Source organism: Cervus elaphus, chromosome 28, assembly GCF_910594005.1.
Source record: "Cervus elaphus chromosome 28, mCerEla1.1, whole genome shotgun sequence".
NCBI classification, from domain to species: domain Eukaryota; kingdom Metazoa; phylum Chordata; class Mammalia; order Artiodactyla; family Cervidae; genus Cervus; species Cervus elaphus.
In genome coordinates this window covers 54,286,768-54,300,904 of record NC_057842.1, presented here as the reverse complement: position 1 = coordinate 54,300,904, position 14,137 = coordinate 54,286,768, and the positions used below count along the sequence as shown (strand labels likewise).

The 14,137-nt window shown below is 35.8% G+C and overlaps 1 protein-coding gene across 1 annotated transcript in view; it reads left to right on the top strand.

Moving 5' to 3' along the window:
- The window catches only part of UFL1 (UFM1 specific ligase 1), a 63,850-nt gene that overhangs the window by 39,537 nt on the left and 10,176 nt on the right, over nt 1–14,137 (top strand). The window contains exons 7-11 of the mRNA XM_043889832.1: nt 4,191–4,249; nt 7,989–8,135; nt 9,801–9,976; nt 10,601–10,780; nt 12,500–12,620. Coding sequence (XP_043745767.1) covers nt 4,191–4,249; nt 7,989–8,135; nt 9,801–9,976; nt 10,601–10,780; nt 12,500–12,620 — 683 coding nt within the window. The remainder of the gene's footprint in view (nt 1–4,190; nt 4,250–7,988; nt 8,136–9,800; nt 9,977–10,600; nt 10,781–12,499; nt 12,621–14,137) is intronic.

Sequence of the window (14,137 nt, the reverse complement as noted above, 5' to 3'; positions counted from 1 at the left end):
CCAGCATTTATTTGTAGACTTTGATGATGGTCATTTTGACTGATATTAGGTGATACCTCATTGTGGTTTTGATTTGCAGTTCTGTAATAATTAGCAATGTTGAACATTATTTCATGGGCCTGTTGGTCATCTGTATGTCTTTTATGGAATGTATGTCTTAAGTATTCTGCCCATTTTTTCATTGGATTATATCTATTTTTTTTAATCTCTTATTTTATTGATCCTCCTCTGAGCTTCATTATTTCCTTCCTTCTGTTCATTGTAGGTTTTATTTTTTCTTCTTTTTCTAGTTTTTTTAGGTGTTAGGTTGTTTAATTAAGATTTTTCTTGTTTTTGGAGGACAGCCTGTATCATTATGAACTTCCCTCTAAGGGAATTGCTTTTGCTGTATCCCAGAGATTTTGTATGGTTGTGCTTTCATTGTCAGTTATCGCAGGATATTTTCAGCGTTCCGTTTTGATTTCATCATGACCCATTATTTTTTTAGTAGCATGTTGTGTCCTCTCCACTAATAGTTTTTTTTTTTTTTTTCTTGTTTCTGTTTCTGTGGTCGATTTCTAGTTTCATACTGTTATGGTCAAAAAAGATACTTGAAATAATTTCTACCTCTTCAGTTTGTTGAGGTTTGCTTTATAGCCTCATCTGTGGTAACTCCTTGAAAATGTTCCATGTGCACTCAGAAATTATGTGTTTTCTTGGATCTTTTTAATGTAGTGTCCTGAAAATATCAATTAAATCTGTTCTAGTGTGTCATTGATTTTCTGTCTGGAAGATCTCACCATTGATGTGAATATGGTGCTAAAGTCTCCTACTATTATTGTATTCCCATCAATTTCTCCCTTTATGTCTGTTAGTATTTGTTTTATGTATTCAGATGCTCCTGTGTTGGGTGTATATATGTTAACAAGTGTAATATCCTCTTGTATTGATCCTTTCATCATTATTTAGTGTCCTAGTTTATCTTTTTTTATGGTCTCTATTTCAAAGTTTATTTTTCCTCATGTGAGTATTGCTAGCCTCTCTTTCTTGCCACTGCTGTTTGCATGATAAACTTTTATCCATCCCCTCACTTTTAATCCATATGTGTCATTTGCCCCCTAAAGTGGATCTTTTGTAGGCAGGATATTGTAGGCCCTTTTTTTTTTTTTTTTTCATCCAATCTGTCACTCTTTGACTCTGGATTGGAGCATTTAGTCTATTGACCTTTAAGGTAATTATTGGTATATTGGTATATATTTCCATTTTAAACCTTGTTTTCCAGTTGTTTTGTATTTCTTAATGTTTCCTTTTTCTTTTCGTCTTTCCTTTTGTGGTTTGATGTTTTCTTTTGTATTATGCTTTCATTCTCTTTTGGGTTTTGTGACTCTATTGTGTGTTTTTGATTTGTGATTACCCTATTTTTCAGATGTTTTAACACATTCCAAACCCTTGCTTCAAACTGGTAATCATATAGGCTCAAACATACTCTTAAAAATCTATATTTTACTACTCTTCTCCCCCATATTTTATGATTTTGATGTCCTTTTTCACACCTTCATGTTTATCCTTTTGCTGGTCATTGTAGTTATTGTCACTTTCTTCCACAATATTTTTTTAATCTGTGCAGTGGCCTATTTAAGTGGTTTACTTTCCAGCTGTGATTTTTTTTCCCCCTACAGATTGTTCCTTATTTTCTGTTTAAAGAAGACCTTTCAATATTTCTGTTAGGATAGGTTTAGTATTGCTGTATTTTTTTTAGCTTTTTGCTTGTCTGATAAATTCTTTCTCCTATTTTAAATGACAGTATTGCTGGTAGAGTTTGCTAAGTTGTAGATTTCCCTTTCAAGACATCAAATGTCACTTTCTTCTGGCCTGAAACCTTTTGTAGAGAAATCAATCGATAGGCTTAAGTGGGTTCCCTTTGTAACTCTGTTTTTACTTCTGCTGACTAGAAACCTTTCTCTAACTGCTATTTGAATTATAATATGTCTTATTGTGGGTTTGTTTGGGTTCATCTTTTGGAGGGAGGAGCTTCTGTGCTTCCTTTACCTGGATATCTGTTTCCTTCCTTAGATTTGGGAGATTTTCAGCCATAATTTCTTCCAGCGTTTTCAATCCCCTTTTTTCTTCTCCTGAGATCCCGTTATGCATAGATTGGAACACTTTATATTATCCCATAGGTCTCATATATTGCCTTCATTTGTCTTTTTGTCTGCTGCTCTTATTGGGTGATTTCCATTATTCTACCTTCCAGATCATTTATTCATTTTCTGTATCATTCAGTTTGCTGTTTATTGCCTTTAACTTGGCTTTAATCTCAGCAAATGAGTTTTCTAGTTTTTCTTGATTCCTCTCTGTAGTTACTAGTTACTTGTTACAGAGATCTGCATTTCTATTGATAACCTTTCTTAATTCTTCACTAGTTTCATTACCTCCTTTTTGAACTCAGGGTCTAGTAGACTGGAGAAATTTGTTTCATTTTTTTTTTTTTTTTTTCCTTTTCCTTACTGGGGAGTTGTCTTGATCTTTTAACTGGGTATGGTCCCTCTTCATTTTACTTACATTTTTCTGACTCTGTTAATTTAGGAGAAATAGCTATCTACTGTGGTCTTCGAGGACTGATTTTATGTAGGAGCATCCCTGGGTAGCCTGCATGAATCTAATATTTGGGGTGAGGCCTCTTTTTAGTACAGGTGCCTGTCAAGTCTTTTCTCAGTATGTGCTGGCCGTTATCCCCTTGATGGGGGTGTGACTGGTGCTGTGACCAGAGCTTCCAGTGGATATTGAGCAGGGCCTCCTCTTGGCTCTGTGGTTCTCAGAGCCCTGTTGGGAACAGAGCTGCTCCCAAGTTGTTGGAGTAGAAGTCCCCAGATCCATGTCAAAGCTGTGGTATGAGAAAGGCAGGCCTGGAGTGCTCCCACTGGGAGAGAAACCGCTGCGTAACTCCTCCACAGAAGCTGTCCACAGGGAGTGCATTCTGTGGTGCTGCCTGTCAGTCATCGTGTGGGCTCATAAAGTACATTGTTGGAATTGCCCTTGCCCCTTCTCAACCATGGGAATGCAGGCAGTTGGCCTGGGTTACCCTCAAGCACTGTGCTCACAAAACCATTGGCACAGATCTGCAGGCTCAGGTCCTCTGTAGTTAGGCACCTAAACTGTCATGGTCACACACCTGGACCTGCCATGAGAGCTACAGACCCCAGTCCCACCTATGTATGTGCATGCCCCCAAAGCTTGCAACTGTTCATGCCAGACCTGCCGCAGCCAAGGAGCGCCAGTAATCTTGTATGTCCAACAGGTGCTAAGCTTGCAAAACCATCAGCATGGCGTAAATCCGTAGATTGATCAGCCGCTGAGACATAGCTCAGATTTGAGCCCCACCTCCAAATGTGGGCATCACTTCAGCTCTTGCATCCTCCCAGAGCTCATAAAGGAAGAGCCACACTGCTGTGAGCACACAGAGATTAAAGATGCTCTGGTGGGACCCTGCCCTTCCCTTCTCTCGAGGGTTACCGAATTAACAATGGGGCTTCTACAGCAGACTCAGGCTCAATCCTGTGAACACCTCTGAAGCACACTCTACCTCCTTCAGGCTGTTTCTGCACAGCCAACCCCTGTCCTCTCCCCAGGTCTGTCCCCTGGACCCCAAATTTCAGCACCCAGCCCGTGATGTCCACTAGCAGACATGTGTCCTTGGCTGGGAATTGCAGCGAGGTGGGCAGGACCGTTAGTGCCAATCTGTCTCTGTTCTGCCTGTGGCAGACTCGTTACTGCACTCTGCTCTGAGTCTCTGAAGCTCTCTTTCCATCCTGGTGGACATTTCAGCCAGTGAAAGGGGTTCCCAGGGTGAAGGAACCTTTCCTCTTTCACAGGTCCTTCCTGAGGGCCTAGAGCCTGTCCCAACTTCTTTTTTTCTTCCTACCCAGATTCTTGGTGATCTTTCTTGCAACTTTGTATGAGGTCTGTCAGCTTTCAGAAGGTATTCTGTGAGAATTAGTCCACATGTAGATGTATTTTTGATGTATTTATGGGAGGTATATATATTTATCTTTTCCACCATCTTGATCTCTGGTACAATTTTTGCCTTCATTTTTTTCTTCTAAATTAATTTATGTTTTTCATAAGCTAATCATCCTAGTTTATTTAATTCCTAACTATGTGCAACTCTATAATCAGTAAAAAGGTTTTTGTTTTGTTTTCTCTACATAAAGGCCTACAACAGTGAATTCTTTGATTTCAAGATATGGATTTCAGGAGCAGCTTCTTTACTGTGAGTTTGATTTAAATTGCATTTCACTTAATTAGCTTTTGAATAGACTAAATATAAAACTTAACTAATTGTAATATTTTTACCTCTTTTAATCTTAAAACTTATTAAAATATTTCTAGTTGTGAAGTTTCTCTGTACCATTTTTCATGTATGTGTCTTATCTGTTATATCCACCATTTAGTATTAGGTACCTCAAGAGGAATGGAATTTTTTTTTAAATTGTGTATGTGTATAAAATACTGTGCTGTGTGTATGCATATATAGAGAGATTTTAAATTTTAGGATTAAGAATAATTTTCACTTTGTTTCTTATCAATTTTTCCTAAATTTTTTTATGAAAGTAAGTGTGTGGGGGCTTCCCTGGTGCCTCAGACGGTAAAGAATCTGCCTGCAATACAGGAGACCCAGGTTCAATCCCTGGATCAGGAAGATCCTCTGGAGTAGGAAATAGCAACCCACTCCAGTATTCTTGCCTGGAAAATGCCATGGACAGAGGAGCTAGTGGGCTATCGTCCATGGCGTGTTTGGCTAAAAAAATTTTACAAAAAGCTTATAGCATTAAAAGTATATTCTTAGCATTTAAAAAATACAGTAATCTCTCTAAAATAATGTTGGTCCATTGCCTATTTTGTGTGTCTGTGAAACTCTCTCTTTCAAACTTTAATTTTGTATTGCTGTACAGCTGATTAACAATGTGGTAGTTTATATGTATATGTAGACTGAGTTCTTTCGCTGTTCATCTGTGAAACTCTTAAGAGGTTTTGAAGGGTTTTTTTTTTTCCCCTAAGCTTGACTGGAATAATTTTTTAAAGCAGTGGCTTAATTTTTCAACTCAGGTATACCTGCTGTACAAGTATAAGAATTAAATAATAGAAAAGAAATTCAAATACAGAACCAAAAATTTAATTTTTATTCACTATGTTTTACAGAATGTGGAGATAAATTTTTTAAGACAAATTAAAAATGTGATGTATTTTGGAATCTGCTTAATTGGGTTTGGTGGAATTTCATTATAATATAAACTTCTTTAAGTAATAACTGATAATTTGATAATTTTGGTCTGAATTTAGCTTGGATTTGTGTTGTACAGTCACACAAAATTTTAAATTATGTGTTTGAAATTTAGACCTTTTTGATGTATTCTAATTTACTCAGCAATGGAATTCTGAAATTCATTTTTAAACTAATTTTTATTTCTGTTAAAGGCTAAGTTTCCTGAATCATTTTGTCCCAGACATCTTTTGAATGTTCTTGTTGGTACACTTAGAAATAACTCCTTCCTATCTGCTTTATCTTTTTTTTAGGCAATTGATATTTAAAACAACAAAGTGTGTAGTTAAATGTTACAGTTTAAATAAAAAGCATAAATTTCCCACCAACAGTGTAAGAGGGTTCCCTTTTCTCCACATCCTCTCCAGCATTTATTGCTTGTAGACTTTTGGATAGCAGCCATCCTGACTAGCGTGAAATGGTACCTCATTGTGGTTTTGATTTGCATTTCTCTGATAATGAGTGATGTTGAGCGTCTTTTTATGTGTTTGTTAGCCATCTGTATGTCTTCTTTGGAGAAATGTCTGTTTAGTTCTTTGGCCCACTTTTTGATTAGGTCTTTTATTTTTCTGGAATTGAGCTGCAGGAGTTGCTTGTATATTTTTGAGATTAATTCTTTGTCCGTTGCTTCATTTGCTATTATTTTCTCCCATTCTGAAGGCTGTCTTTTCACCTTGCTTATAGTTTCCTTTGTTGTGCAGAAGCTTTTAATTTTAATTAGGTCCCATTTGTTTATTTTTGCTATTCCACTATTCTGGGAGGTGGGTCATAGAGGATCTTGCTGTGGTTTATGTCGGAGAGTGTTTTGCCTATGTTCTCCTCTAGGAGTTTAATAGTTTCTGGTCTTACGTTTAGATCTTTAATCCATTTTGAGTTTATTTTTGTGTATGGTGTTAGAAAGTGTTCTAGTTTCATTCTTTTACAAGTGGTTGACCAGTTTTCCCAGCACCACTTGTTAAAGAGGTTGTCTTTTTTCCATTGTATATTCTTGCCTCCTTTGTCAAAGATACGGTGTCCATAGGTTCGTGGGTTTATCTCTGGGCTTTCTGTTTTGTTCCATTGATCTATATTTCTGTCTTTGTGCCAGTACCACACTGTCTTGATGACTGTGGCTTTGTAGTTGTAGTACAGCCTGAAGTCAGGCAGGTTGATTCCTCCAGTTTCATTCTTCTTTCTCAAGATTGCTTTGGCTATTCGAGGTTTTTTGGTATTTCCATACAAATTGTGAAATTATTTGTTCTAGTTCTCTGAAAAATACCGTTGGTAGCTTGATAGGGATTGCATTGAATCTATAGATTGCTTTGGGTAGTATACTCATTTTTACTATATTGATTCTTCCATTGCATGAACATGGTATATTTCTCCATCTATGTGTGTCCTCTTTGATTTCTTTCACCAGTGTTTTATAGTTTTCTATATATAGGTCTTTTGTTTCTTTAGGTAGATATAATCCTAAGTACTTTATTCTTTTCGTTGCAGTGGTGGATGGAATTGTTTCCTTAATTTCTCTTTCTGTTTTCTCATCGTTAGTGTATAGGAATGCAAGGGATTTCTGTGTGTTAATTTTATATCCTGCAATTTTACTGTATTCATTGATTAGCTCTAGTAATTTTCTGGTGGAGTCTTTATGGTTTTCTATGTAGAGGATCATGTCATCTGCAAACAGTGAGAGTTTTACTTCTTCTTTTCCAATCTGGATTCCTTTTATTTCTTTTTGTTCTCTGATTGCTGTGGCCAAAACTTCCAAAACCATATTGAATAGTAGTGGTGAGAGTGGGCACCCTTGTCTTGTTCCTGACTTTAGGGGAAAGGCTTTCAATTTTTCACTATTGAGGATAATGTTTGCTGAGGGTTTGTCATATATAGCTTTATTATGTTGAGGTATGTTCCTTCTATTCCTGCTTTTTGGAGGGTTTTTATCATAAATGGATGTTGAATTTTGTCAAAGGCTTTCTCTGCATCTATTGAGATAATTATATGGTTTTTATTTTTCAATTTGTTAATGTGGTATATTACATTGATTGATTTGCAGATAATGAAGAATCCTTGCATCCCTGGGATTAAAAAAAAAAAAAAAAGCATAAATTTGGTGTTAATGGCAGCACCAGTAGGTGGCAGAGTTGAAGTTTGGACTTAGGCTATCTGGATCCATACCTATCCTCTTAACCATGGCATTATACTTCTGTTATAGGTAGGGTTTAAATGTGTTGCTTCAGTTTAAACAGTGGAAGTGTAATAATTTATACAGATTTTCATGGCTTCATTTTACACTGTTGATTCTAATAGGATCCAGGTGTCTTGATTTTCTAAATATGAGAATATTGAACTTGGTTACACCAGTGATTGTGTATTATCTACTCTGAAAGTGTATAGTCGTCTACTTTTAATCATGAGATAGATAATGGAATGTTTTTCCAAAATAACTCAGACTAAACAGTTCAACATTAATATTAATTAGTTTGAATTACAGTTCAGCATCTTTAGCTAGTTGACACAGTTTCCTGAATTTATGACATGAGTATTCTCATAAATGGCAGGAAAGTTTTGTCTAAAATATGATGTCTTTATTTAGTATGCAACTTGAATTTTAAATTGCTTTTTTTAAGGATAATAAATAAATGGTGAAATTGTAAAGTGTTTTACTTCTGAGATTTTTACGTGCTCTATTTCTGTTTGTTTTTCTTTTAAGCTGTTCTTGAAGAACTTGTTAATAACGGACGCTTACGAGGCACTGTGGTTGGTGGGAGACAGGATAAGGCAGTGTTTATCCCTGACATTTACTCCAGAACACAGAGTGCTTGGGTGGATTCTTTTCTCAGGCAGAATGGCTATCTGGGTAACTTTTTCTTTTTTTTCTTTAAACGAAAAATCATTTCTGACGTTTAACACATTCTTAGAAAAACTGTATTAACCCTGGGAGTGAGTACACATGTACTTTACTGTTGGCCAACAGACTAGAGTGGCTCTCGTTGAATATGAAAGTAGTCACATTGAAGGTTTTTGTGAGTCATGTAACTGAGTTTAATTACATAGTCACTGAACAGTTGTAATGTAGAAAGGCCAAAGCTAGTATTGATTGTTACCAGCCTTCCAGTAATGTGATACTATATATCAAATACTTCCAGTTCTTTTTAATTCATAAAAAGTGATTGTTTTTATACCATAATTTATAAAGTTGCCTGATTTACATAATCTTAGAAATACTTTATTGGCTGTCAGTTTTATCATTTTTATTAGTTATCCTGTATGTCAGAAACACTGAAGTTATACTAACTTCTGTTTCTGGGGTTCCATCATTTGGATGAAATACATTGATTGAATTTAATCATTAAAACAAGTAGTGCATGTGTGTGCGTATTAGTCACTCAGTCATGTCTGACTCTTTGCGACCCTATGCACTGTAGACGACCAGGCCCCTCTGTCCATGGGATTCTCCAGGCAAGAATACTGGAGTGGGTTTCCACTCCCTTCTCCAGGGGAATCTTCCCGACCCAGAGATCAAATCCAGGTCTCCTGCATTGCAGGCAGATTCTTTACTGCCTGAGCCACTAGAGAAACCCAAGAGATAAGTTACCTAAAAATAAGTAAATCTGTAAGTCATTAGCATTCAGTTTAAATGTGTGCTAGAATGAGTACTGGCTTGACTTATGTTTTCTTGACTTGACTTTCTATAATGTGCCTTTGCAGTTCTTCAACCAAGGAGTTGAATTGAAATTTTGTTGTAATTAATTTTCTTTTATTATTTGAGGACAGAGAGAGGTTGGTAGCTATCTCCAGTAACTTTAATGGCTGCACATTTAAGTCTTAAATATTTTACTTTTTATATACTAGATCTTTTACTAGTATAAATTAGACTAGAAAATTGCTATCGTCAGTTGTCTGATAAAATATTTGAAAAATAAATTCCATTCCTTTAGCTAACTGTGATAAGCAAAATTTCAATTTTTGTTTCTCTAATCATTACATTCCTTTATCCTCAGTTCTGTTTTTATTGCCCTTTTGTCTTTTGTCCTCATCCTTCCTTTCAACTCCTCAGTTTGAGAGTAAAAGACAAAAAGCAGGATTAATCAAGTACTTGAACCAATTTATCTACAAATATGTTTAGCAATAAAAATTGGGGAGTGTAACATAGGGCCCCAGTGGCTCAGCAGTAAAGAATCTGCCTGCAGTGCAGGAGAATGTGGCAAGAGCAAGGGTTTGATCCCTGGGTTGGGAAGATCCCCTGGAGAAGGAAATGGCAACCCTCTCTAGTATTCTTGCTTGAAAAGTTCCATGGACAGAGAAGCCTGACAGGCACACTGCAGTCCATGGGGTCTCAAAGAGTCAGACATGGCACAAGGTAACATAACCAGGAAAGAGGCTGCGATATGTTTTACTCTTTAAAAATTCAATTAAAATACAGTGCATTCCCAAAGAATATAGATTTTGATAGAACTTAACATTTTCTAAGAATTCTAAGAGTGACTAACAATTCTATTCCAATCTTGTAATGTATTTCTAGAATTTGATGCTTTGTCCAGACTTGGAATCCCAGATGCTATGAGCTACATAAAGAAAAGATATAAGACTACACAGCTCTTGTTTTTGAAAGCAGCTTGTGTTGGTCAAGGACTTGTGGATCAGGTGGAAGCATCAGTAGAGGAAGCCATCAGCTCTGGAACATGGGTTGATACTGCAGTATGTTTTATCTTTTTCTTCTTAATTTTCCTTTAAGCCAAGGACAGCTGGTATTTCACTAGTATATGACCATTTTAAGAATTAGGATACAGCTCTCAGGAGGAATACTTTCATGGTTGGGGGAGGGAGAAGGGTATTACATTTTCAGATAGTAGAAAGAGCTAAGAAGAAATGTATTTTGGAGGCAAAGGTATCAAGAATTGAAGTTAGATTGTGAGTTTATGAGAGGAACAAAGTGTGACTTGTAGGTTTAGGGCCTGATCAACGGAATGGAAAGTGGGTCCATTGGTTAAGATGGGGGAACAATGGGGAAGGGAAGATGGGAGCCGAGTTCTGGGCACACCCGGAGGCACAAAACAAGTTTTGAACAGGACATGTTCAAGTTTGAGATGCCTACTTTTAGGTATGAGTCCAGGTAGGTTAGGGAAGCAGTAGGATATGTAATTTCAGAGTTCAGAGTGGTGATAAAATTAGAAATATAATTTGGGAGGTTGTTCAGCACATAGATGGTTCCAAAAACATTGAACTTAATGAGATCACTTAGGGAAAGCATATATGTTAACAAATGGTTGATCTGTATTATATTGCATTGATACTTTGTTTTCATTTTGTTTGTAATTCTAGCCTCTGCTACCCAGTTCCTTATCAGTTGAAGACGCTGCAATATTGCTTCAACATGTAATGAGAGCACTCAGCAAACAGGCTTCAGCTGTAGTCTTCAGCGATACTATTGTAGTCAGTGAAAAATTTATAAATGATTGTACAGACCTGTTCAGTGAACTGATGCACCAGAAAGCTGAAAAGGTATGCCAGATTTCCTTTCACCTACTGATTTAACAGTATTTTGACATTACAGTCATCTGATGACTTTTGAAAATAAGGTAAGCAGTATACCCAAAACTGAACACTGTTTCATACATTATTTTCCCTCCGTGCATCATTCCTTTTTATTTCCTCTCCTGGATTTGTTTTTCTCCTCCTTCATTCCCATCCGAACATAGAAGTTAGAACATAGGAAGCTGATTTTATAAATCGAAATCTTATCAATGAAATTATACACTTATGCCTGAGAGTATTGATTGAACATTAAAATCCGTAAAAATGATACCACTGGATTATATGCATAATACAGAGTGTATCTGTTTATCAATACACATTATATTTACTATATCTAGCAGAGCCTCATAATTTAACCTATTTAGTAGTTACCAGCCAGATAACTTACTGAGGAAAGAAATTGTTACCATCCAAATTGATTAGTTCCTCAGAGCAATGCTGTGGAAGTATTTAGAAGCAGAGGTCATACCATGTCTGCTTTAATGACTGTTGAATTCATTTTTCTGGTTAACAGCACCCCCATTATAAAGCCTGCTCACAAATAGGTAGAAAAAGGCCATTTATATCTCAGACTGTTAATAAATTCATGAGGGCTTATTAAGTATATAATTTGTGTTCATCTGTATTCCTTTTAAGCTCCTTAAATAGTCTTAAAAATGACATAACTTTTCTATATTTGGCCTGCAAACCAGCAGAGAGGAGTAAAAAGTACACTGGATTGATATCTGTAAACCTGAGTTCTAATTTCAGCTTGTTTACCCTGTAGGTGTTTGACAAATAGACCTCCAGTTTCCCCATCTTCAAAGAAAAGAATGGTGATGCCTATTCTTACAAGGATAAATGTGAATTGAGAAGTGATGAAAATAAAATGTCTGATACATGTTAGCTACCAGTTAGTAAATGACTATATTACTATTTTCATTTGTTACCTTTTACTGAACTACAGTTTAACACTATCATGTTTTTTTCTTGTTCTCCTCCCTCCAACCACAAAAATAAATTCAGGGGGAAAAGATTTCCTTTGTTTGAACTGTCATTTCAAATAAAATGACACTAAAACAAAATGATATAACATTTCATTGGAAAACTGAAAAGGAAATATTTTCAACAAGAAAATGTTTTTCACTGCAGATTTAGAACCATTTTCTGAACTTTGAAATAGTTCATTGTTTCTAACATAAATTTATAAAAAAGCAGAAATCAAGAATGAGTCCAGAGTGGGGAAAAGTTTACATGACTAAGTATGCAACTCATATGTGATCATTATTGTGGGAATGAAGATTTCATTATCTTTCTAGTAATCTCGGATATCCAAGTGGTACTGGACCAAGGAAGTCTTGAATGGAGAGGAAGAAAGGGTCATCTGTTAGGCAGTGGAAAAATTAGCCAATAACATTTAAAGAGGATTCCATCCAGTACTGTGTGACCAGTTAGTTGTTAAGTGATCAGGCATAGGATTTCTCATTACCTGGTGATAAATACAAAACATCAAGGACAACAAGGAAGGAGATTGATTTGGGGCAAGGACTAACAATCTGAGTGGCAGCTGAGACAAAGCTCTATAATTCTTAGCAGTGAAACCAAACAAAAAACAATTAGGATATGAGTATATAAACAAGTTTTATTTTATGCATTTTGTAATATTTTGTATCTTCACCTACAAAAAATAAGCATGTTTTATTTCAGGAAATGAAAAACAATCCTGTTCATTTAATCACTGAAGAAGATCTGAAACAAATCTCCGTTTTAGAAAGCATTAATACAAGTAAAAAGGATAAAAAAGATGAACGAAGGAGGAAAGCAACAGGTAACAAATTATTTAATAACATGGAAGTTTCAGATGAGTTTTCTTATTCATTGCAGTGAACTTTGTGTTTATCAGACCTTTAGGAAGGCCTTTTCTTTGTTTAATTCACCTGCTGATATTAACCAGATCTTTTGCTAATGAATTAACTTGATTATAAAAATGAAAATATTGATGGTTACTCTCTTATTTTGTGAGAATTAAGCTAGTTTCATGACCTCCTGTTCCCATTGCTCTTTAATGTTCCAGCCCTAGTAGCTTTCTTTTTTCTTTCTTGGTTCTCAGACTTTGCAAGTTTATGTTAACTTCTACCTGGAATGGTCACAGGAGTTCAAGTAACTGTTTCCTTCTTATCATCAAGAGCTCCCCTTGAAGCGTCCTGCCTCACAGAGGCCTCCCCAGCCACCACCCAGAATAGTGGGCAGCACTGTCAGTGTCCGTGTATTGTTCTCCTAGTGTTTTTCATCCCTTTTATCACTGGGATGTCCTTTATCATTTTGGAATCTTCTCCATCTCATTTATTGTTGTTTCCCTAATACTTAGAGCACTCCTTGGCATATTTTAAGTGCTCCATGAATATTTATTGAGTGAATGAATTTCCCGAGGGCCTGTTTTTATGTATTCTTTTAATTTAGAATCACTGGAAATTATCCTAGGTATCACTGGTATACTAGTAACTTGCACTGGGAAATTAACACGTATTTTCCATACTTTTCGTCGTTTGAAAAATTTTATTAGTGCTGTATCAAGGTTAAAAATATTAGATATTCAACGTATTTAATCAATAAATACAGCTATATTGACCATGCATTATAAAAACTTTATTTGCTGTGGAAGTTCACTACTTCAAGATTATTTTTCTCTTCAAAAATCTTTTTCTACAGAATCAATAATGGTATTTTGAAATTTCTCTATTCTAGGAACACTATATGGTAAACTGCTGTAATAAATCATAGTTTTCATAGCAATGCATATTTTGTTAATTGAAGATTTAAATCCACTTAATCAATTGGTTGTACTTGGTATAACTAGTCCGTTTTAGATCCTCCTTAAAATTCAGGGTCATCTGGTGGTTTGTTCTGATAGTGCTGTTATAATAGTGTAATTACAGTTCATGGAATAATGTCAAACATATTTACCGTAAGAACTTTATTGCCAAATGTAAAAAACACATTCACTTTAAACTTTTGTTTTGAAAGTTGTGGTTTTCTATCATAAAAGCAATAGAACTTACGGAGTATGATAAAATCTAGGTGGCTCAGCTGATAAAGAATCTGCTTGCAATGTGGGAGACCTGGGTTCAATCCCTGGGTTGGGAATATCCCCTGGAGAAGGAAATGGCTATCCACTCCAGTATTCTGGCCTGGAGAATTCCATGGACTGTATAGTCCATGGGGCTGCAAAGAGTTGGACACAACTGAATGACTTTCAGTTCACTTTGACTTTAAGGGAATTCCACTTAGAGTTTAGAAAAAAAAAATATCTGTTTATATATATATCATTCTATTTAAAAACTGAAT